The sequence below is a fragment of the Myodes glareolus genome, chromosome 8 (genome assembly GCF_982192425.1).
Source record: "Myodes glareolus chromosome 8, mMyoGla1.1, whole genome shotgun sequence".
Taxonomy (NCBI): Eukaryota; Metazoa; Chordata; class Mammalia; order Rodentia; family Cricetidae; genus Myodes; species Myodes glareolus.
In genome coordinates, this window is record NC_142033.1 from 31,614,812 (window position 1) to 31,623,223 (window position 8,412).

General features: G+C 45.5%; 1 protein-coding gene across 1 annotated transcript in view; it reads left to right on the forward strand.

The window, feature by feature from the left end:
• The window catches only part of Kdr (kinase insert domain receptor), a 42,613-nt gene extending 37,160 nt beyond the window's left edge, over window positions 1-5,453 (forward strand). Inside the window, exons 28-30 of the mRNA XM_048414882.3 lie at window positions 1,307-1,406; window positions 1,870-1,955; window positions 3,669-5,453. Of these exons, the coding sequence (XP_048270839.3) occupies window positions 1,307-1,406; window positions 1,870-1,955; window positions 3,669-3,864 (382 nt within the window). The 3' untranslated portion in view covers window positions 3,865-5,453. The remainder of the gene's footprint in view (window positions 1-1,306; window positions 1,407-1,869; window positions 1,956-3,668) is intronic.
• Window positions 5,454-8,412: the final 2,959 nt, after the last annotated feature.

Here is an 8,412-nt window from a genome sequence, read left to right on the forward strand (position 1 = left end):
AGGTTACCATGAAGACGCCGTGCAGCGATGTCTGAAGAGCATTCAGCTCAATTCCTGACCTGCGGTAGAACCCCAAAGGTCTTCCTGACTGAGCGAATAGCTGTGATCCCAGCCTTCGCTGACAGTCACGACTTTCAAGGAAGGACCAGAGTCAGCAGGAAACGGGCTTTGCTTGTCCCTTGTATTGCATGTCCTCTTTCCTGTGAAGTCTCCTGAGGGAGGGTGTCACTGGGAACCTCATTCTGTCCTCTGTGTGGGGAGGAAACGACCTCTTGGAGAGGAGAAGAGGCACTCAGCTTCTAGTCCTCAACTCTGACCCGACAATGCCCTGCGCCAGCAGTCTGCTTGTCTCCATGGGCACGTCCCATAAAAAGGACTTCTCTTATCTCCCTTTGGGCTGTAAGAGGTTTGGATAGGATTTTTTGGACTCCCCCAGTGGCAAGTGGCAAGGAAGAGCAGCATCCAGGGACAAGTGATGCGTTGTCTGTCAAGTCTTATTCTTTGAAGGTCTTTGGAATCCAAAAGAGGAAAATAAAAGCGAGTTGATAGAGTTCTGTGCGTCCTCAGAACACCAAACTTGATGTTTGCTGTGCTGTTCACCTTCCCGACAACCTTGCAAGCTAGAAAGAATAGCTATCATTACCTATGCCTGTCTAAAACGGAGCAACAGAGCCATGCTCCCATTTCTACAGTCAGAGTTAGACTCAAAATTAAGCAGAGTGTCCTCAGCCTCTGAAGGATGGCTGAGTAAGACCCAGCCCACCTCCCTCTGTGCCCTAGATCTCTATTTCATGGTGAAGGAAGAAGTTGACTTGAGATCACTGCCTAGCACAGTGATCCTTTAGAGAAGTTAAAGGTGTTTCCTCTGCCCAGACTGTCAATATGGTGTAGGACCCCTTTCTTTGGAGATGGCCAGAAAAATAGAAAGCCCAGAGCACTATATCCGGAGCTTACTGGAGGAATCCCATCCAGGCAGGGCCCATCAGAAGGCAGCTGCTGTTGAGTCAGCTTCCATTGACCTGAGTTCAGCCCTGGGCCTCAGAAGCATGAGTCAAAGGCTCAGGGTCTCCCTTACTCTTTTCAGTTGTATTTTACTTTTAAATGGATTTCCACAGGAAATTAAACCTTCTGTGTGTGCTAGCAAAGGAAGACTTTGTTTTTCTTTTTCTTCCCCCCCCCCAAAGGCTGTTTTGAAGGTTGCTATTAAACTTGTGGTTGGAAGATAACGGACGTGGGTATCACTTGAGGCGCCCGCAGCCAAATATACCAACCACTCCAACGCAGACAAATGTTTGTTCTCTTGCAGTCAGTATCTGCAGAACTGCAAGCGAAAGAGCCGGCCAGTGAGTGTGAAAACATTTGAAGATATCCCACTGGAAGAACCAGAAGTAAAAGTAATCCCAGATGTAAGTCCATCTTTTCTAAATAGTTGTAGAAATAAATTCTCAGGGTGAAATGCTAGCTAGATAAATATTAGCTCAAGCGCTTGAGTCTTGGAACCTCATGAAGGTTGTCCTTGAGGGTATGTGCCATGGGGTCGTTGTAGAGATGGATTTTTGGTTTCACCATAGGAAAGGCATCTGGACCAAGGGTCAAGATAGTCCGTGTGCCCGGTTTCATTCAAGGGCCCACAGTGTCACTGTGCAGATAGCAGGAGACCCACCCCAGCATCCTTGGTCGTGTCTCCCTGGCCTAAATCTACTTCCTGGGAGCATTTGCTTCCTTTGTGACTTGCACAGTCTCTGGCTGCCATGCCCTTACCCTCCTTGGCGGGACACTGAATCGTATTGTCTGCTAGGTGGATTGGAAATGGGTTTAAAGGAGCTGGCCCTGTGCGTACTCACTGTCCTCTCATTGTCTCCTAAAAAGGACAGCCAGACAGACAGTGGTATGGTCCTGGCATCAGAAGAGCTGAAAACCCTGGAAGACAGGAATAAATTATCTCCATCTTTTGGGTAAGACTCAGCCAAATAAGAAAGACCTTTTTCAACAGGGATTTTTGAAAGGACCTAATAAATACCTTCAGTGTAGATGAAGTTTCACTTTTTGGTGCCTTTGAAGGTTGATGACATTAATATCCCAAATAAGCAATTTGATAAAGAACTGAAATAAACCCAACAATGAAATTGATAGGTCTGAAAAAAGAATCTGAAGTGAGTTAGAGGGTTTGGTCAATTTCTAATGACCCAACTTTTGAAGGCTCTGGAGTGCCTGAGCATGTGATACAAATCGGCATATCGACTGTGATTGGTAGTGTATGTGGCCCTGGCCAAACAGCAACATCAGCAGATGCCATGATCCTGAAGAGTTAAGAGTTTGCAGTCTGAAGAATTGTCAAACCTGTTCTTAATTAACTTTATCTGTAATTAAGAAAGATGATATGTAAATAAATACAAAGTCACTGAGTTAGTGTATTTAAATATCATTTGAATCCTTCTCAATTGTGGGAAAGTATTAAATTTGATCTCGAGTCATTCGTCCCTCATGGCTCAGCAGCAACATGTAGTTGCTTTGAATAAGTACTCCTGATTTCAATATAAGAATTTATGAAATTCTATAGTTAAAAGAATAATGGGATAATAGTAGTTATTTATTTGCTGGGAGGTTCATTCTAGGTAGGAATACAAAAGATGCGATCCACATATGACGGGACCACTGTGTGAGATGGGAATCCCCAGGTGTTTCTGAGTTATGCTTGGCAACACTAACAACGGCGACAGTCAATTTTGCTGTTTCCTGTAAAGTCCAGCAGGCAACCGTGAGCGCCAATCATATGCTTCTTTCTTTGACTCAAACCATATTTATCCAGAACTATTAAGTGGCCAACATCATGCCATTGTTTGAAACACGAATTGGTTTTGGCCTGGAAAGGGAGGAGAGGATTGAAAGGGGAAAAATGTATTTCTAGCTCTTTGAGAACCTACTTTAAACCATATCTTAACACAGAATAAATAAACTCTTTTCTGTGCGGTTTTTATTATGAATAATGAGGCTACGGCCCCTGAAAGGGCAAACCCTGAGCTTTTCAGTCCACACAGCCTACATTTGCTAGTTTTGACATGATTACTGTGTCATTGAAAACATTCTCCAGTTGCTGCTGAGTGACTGAATCCCCAATTTGTCCAAAGAATGTGGTTTTGATGAGTAAAAAGCAGTTTTTGACATGTCTGGCTTGCCTGCACACACTCTCCCAGGTTTTTTTTTTTTCTCTACAAATTTATTCACATCTTTCATAAGCCACGTAGTCCCTTAAATGACCGAACAGGAAAACCGCAAAGGAACTTTTAGACCATCCCAATTTTCTTCAGTATCATGAAAGAGACCCCTTGGCTCCAACCATTGTATACAAACTTGTCAATCATCAAGGCTGTAAAATGTTCCACTGGTTGGGGCTCTGCATACCTCAGCAGAATTGCCTTTTATCTCATCTCGGGCTTGAAAGACTTGGACCTGAATGAGAGGACTTATCTGCCACTAGGAACTCAGGCTAGTACCTGAGAGTAGACCTTGTCTGAGTGAGCCTGATAGTCTGATTAGGGCAGGGAGATATAGGGGCTGGTGCCTCCACAGGAGATCCCACCGCCTTGGAGCTGGGGACCGGGTGAAGGTGAAGAGCCAAGGGGCCATCTCCTCCTTCTCAACTCATCGGGTTGCCATTTTTTCCACAGTGGGATGATGCCCGGCAAGAGCAGAGAGTCTGTGGCCTCGGAAGGCTCCAACCAGACCAGCGGCTACCAGTCTGGGTACCACTCCGATGACACCGACACCACTGTGTACTCCAGCGAGGAGGCGGAGCTTTTAAAACTGATGGAGGCTGCAGACCACACCGACTCTGGGACCGCGTTGTGCTCACCTCCCGTTTAAAAGGAGGTGCTCTCACCCCGCTCCCTAACTCCCGGGAATCACGTGAGAGGTGCTGCTTAGATTTTCAAGTGCTGTTCTTTCTCCCACCTGGAAGTAGCCGCATTTGATTTTCATTTCAGAGGAAGGACCTCAGACTGCAAGGAGCTAGTCCTCCGGGCATCTCCCAAGAAGATGGCCCATGACCCAAGAATGTGTTGACTGTTCTCTCTTTTCCATTCATTTTAAATTGTGTATAATGTGCCCTGCTGTGAGTCTCACAATCAGCTGAAACAAAAGACATTCAGACAATGACTCTATGCTCCAAGAAGTAGCCATACCAGGGCAATGGACCCCTCTGTAAAATTGGGTGAAATGGGCAATGGTAGGACTTTGTGTGTTGAAGATGGGTGAGACGCCTAAGGACTGAGTCTACCTAAATGGCTTCGTTGAGGATGTGGGCTCTGAGCCAAGTGTTAAGTGTGGGCTGTGGACTGGTAGGAAGGAAGGCGCAAGCTTGCCTGGAGAGCGGCTGGAGCCTGCGGATGCATTGTGCTGGCTCTGGCGGAGGCGGGCATGTGGGCTGTCAGGAAACGCAAAGGCGACCGGCAAGGTTTCTGGTTTTAGAAGGTTGCATGCTCTCTGCAGTTGGGCTACAGGCGAGTTCCCTGTGCTGTTTCCTCCTCCTAATGAGAGTTCCTTCCGGACTCTTACGTGTCTCCTGGCCTGGCCCCAGGAAGGAAATGATGCAGCTTGCTCCTCATCTCCCAGGCTGTGCCTTGATTCGGAACACCGAAAGAGAGGACATTCGGGAGAGGCTCCCTTTCTTGTGGAAGCGCACAACGCGACTCAGGGTTCTGCTGGATGGACACCCACATGTCTGCCCTGGTGGCAGTGTCTGGGGCCACGGACCGAGGGTTCTATGTCAAGTTGTGGTGGTAACGGCTCAGACAGGATGTACCTACTTGTTCTCCCTTCAAACCCACTCCACTCTCACACCCCAGGATTTTAGCTTTGTGGCCTCTTTCTGGCAGAAACGCTGAACTGGTTTGTTCACTCTCCAGATAAATAAACACTAGCCAGATTTCAAAATTACCTTATAGCCAAGGTTATAGCCACATCTACTGTATCACTTAGAGTTTTAACAGAGAAAGCTGTGTCCACTGGCTTTTGCCCCTGTGCCTGCGTTTTTCAGAAAAGAAGCTGTCCTTTCTTTCCATCTGGTACCATAGTGTGAAAGCTGGGAACAATGGCTGTAGAACATGCTATGGACGCATATTTATAGTCTGTTATGTAGAACAAATGTAATATATTAAAACTTTATATTATATATAATGAACTTTGTACTATTCACGTTTTGTATCAGTATTATGTAGCATGACAAAGGTTATGATGCTTTCATTCGCTAATGTTGTTTTATTAAAAACATGGAGAAGCTCGAAGGAATCCTTTCCCAGGGGATATGCAGCTATGCCTGTCATTTCTCTCTCCTCGAACAGAGTGGGGGGCAGCAGATAAAATGTGAGTGTGTTCTCTATTCTTATAAAATTGACTATTTTCATCAAATGTTTATAATGCTTTATAAACCAATAAATGTATTCCGAGTAAAAAGATCCGGTGGCATCATATTATCACAGCTATTCCGTGGCCTTTTCTCTCTTCATCTTCATTACAATCATAATCCATACAGAAACATGTCCTTGCCACATCCTGGGCACTGGTGACATTGTTAACACATGGACTGAGACAAGCAGTTCTTCGGCTTCCGGGTGAACCTCGGAACTCAGGGGTGAGAGATCCCGAGACCGAGCTGGAGGCAGCAAGCAGATGCTTGGCTGGTTGTAAGGTGAAAGTGTAAGATCCATTGCTAACATTATTGAATGACTGCTTTTGCCTGAATTCAGAGAGCAAAGCAAATCCCCGGCCCCAGAGCTACCTTCAGTAACCCTGAATGCTGTTGTTTGCTTGTGTTTTGTGGTAACAGGGTCTGTTAGCCCAGGCTAGCCTCCAGCTAACTATGCAGCCAAGGATGGTTTAGAACTTATGATTCTACCCCCCTCCACTTCCACAGAGCTGGGATTCCAGGCATGCACCACCATATCTAGATTTTATCAATGTGTTTTTGTAAACAGAAGGTTTTGAAATATTTATCTAATCAAACATGGTTATCTTTTTTTTTAGATGGCTTTTGGGTTTTTTTTTGTTTGTTTGTTTGTTTTATCTTAAGCACTCTTCCTTAAATCTAAAGTGACACCAAAATTCATGGTTTTTTTTTTTCCTCATTAATTACATTTTTATTTACCAGAGGCTTCTTTTCATACCTGGAATGAAGCGAGGTCTAAGTTTGGCGTTTTTTACAAGCAGATTGTCAAACATAGCGGTGTGCTTTATGAAGTATAACCCTCACCTCCTGAAGCTGGAGGAATGTCTTGATTGCATGGCTCTTCAGCCCCTACCATCTTCTCCCCAGGTTTTGGATGAAGGAAGCGCCTGTGCACGTGTGTGCTCCTGCCAGCCAGGGGCATGGGCTGGGATCGGTGCACCAGGGCCCTGTGGGGAGTTCCTCTCCCTCCCCATAATCTAGCCTCTTCCAGTAAAGGAATGGAAAGAGAACCTAGACTAGCCAGGGCCGAGAGACCGCAGAGAAAACCAGAGCTTTCTTCCCTGTGGAGGGGAAAAGGTTTCATTTCACACAGGTGGCTCCTGGCACGGTGTCTGATGTCAGGAGTTTGGATTCCAGTGGAACTCCACACTCTGTGGAGAGCGCTCCCCCCGCCCCCCGCCCTGCGCAGGATGATTAGAGGCAGGCAGAGCTGTGGCCTCTGCTTCCTCGTGTTCTGTCTCAGCTGCTCTCTCTCCTCTCCTGTCCTGCTATTAAAGAAATCGCAGTCATGTTTTAGAGTGTTTCTCGCGTGGTCTTAGGTTCCAGACTTTAATTGGAGACATTTGGTATGTTGAAATGAGACTCTGCCCATACCTCCAGGGGCTTCTGCCCTCCTTCCTTCATGTCCTCACAAGGTCCCCTGTGTGCTCACCTTCCGTTCCTCTGCCCGCCAGCCCCCTTCTTGCCTGTACTCCTCCTGCAGCTAAGTACTTGACAACATCACAGGAGAAGAGAGAGAGTGGGAGGTTCATTTCTGATCCCTGTCTGGGCTTCCCCACCAACACACATTATTTTGCCCTTTGTAATGAAAAGAGAAAGATCAGAGCCATAGCTGACTACCTCTAAGCAGCTAACTTAGCCCAACTTTCCCATCTCTTAGCATCTCCCTTTCTGCCTCCAAGTCAGACACATATCCTCTGGTGGTAAAATGTTGGCAAACTCAGAACATCTTTGGGAAAAAAAGGCACTTCCCTTCCAGAGCTGTCCACACTCAGGAGTGATGGGCATGTCTGCCTTCTTGGATGGGCACTGAGCTCAGCTCAAAAGGGCTTGGAGTCTGCTTTTATAAAATCATGCTTTTAGCCTGGAGGGACACCTACCTGGTGGCTGAGAGGACTGCCGATCTCCCAAATGACCCAACATCTAAGGACACAGCATCCGTGTCTGATAACTTCAGCTCCCAGATAGACACGTGATGGCTTCTGGCCTCTGAGGACACCTGAACACACACGGCATATACCTATGCCTACACACACACACACACACACACACACACACATACACACATACATACACACACACACAAATACATGCATACACACATATACACACAAACACCCACATACACATATACACACAAACACACATATAAACACATACACACAAACACACACACATACACACAAATACACACATACACATAGACACACAAACACATATACACACATAAACACATATACACACATAAACACACACACAAACACACACACATACACACTAAAATTGCACTTTTAAATGAATCTCTTCCTTGTAAAGGAGGTATGTGTGTGTGTATTTGTAGAGCAACTTGAAGTCTTATTCTGGAAAAAGTTGGAGAATATTCTAATATGGCAAAGAAATTAACAGGGTGAAATAAAATTGTTTACTTTGTTTTTGGAAGTGGTAGAATCCGGGAGGACCAGCAAGGGCTTTTTCCCAACCAAGTCATCCTGAGGTTCTGGAGCTGACGTGGTAGACACATAATTACCAACCAGGGAGAAGCCTAACTTAGAGATAAGGGCATGGAGTTTGGAGAAAGTGTTCACGCCAGAACTACTGATAACACAAAGGTTGCAGTAAACTGCCAGCAACAGCAAGTAAATACCCTTAGAAGACGCTGAGTGACAGCTGAGGTCCCTCTCTGTGGGATGGAACCTTGAACGTCTTTGCGCCCCAAAGCATCAACCTCGGCAGTGTCACTGGGTTTTGTTATTGAAGTTTAAACATAAAGGGATACAGAGACAATGTGTCTCTTAATGTTTAATTCCAACTTACTTCTTTTATAAAAAGTACTTTATAGCACCAGATGGGTGAACTTGATGATGACAGTGTCCTCTTAGATGTTATTTGTGTGATTGTTCAAAATCTAGACACTCTGGCACTCTGGCAAAAAAAAAAAAAGAAAAAAAGAAAAGAAAAAAGGTAGACAA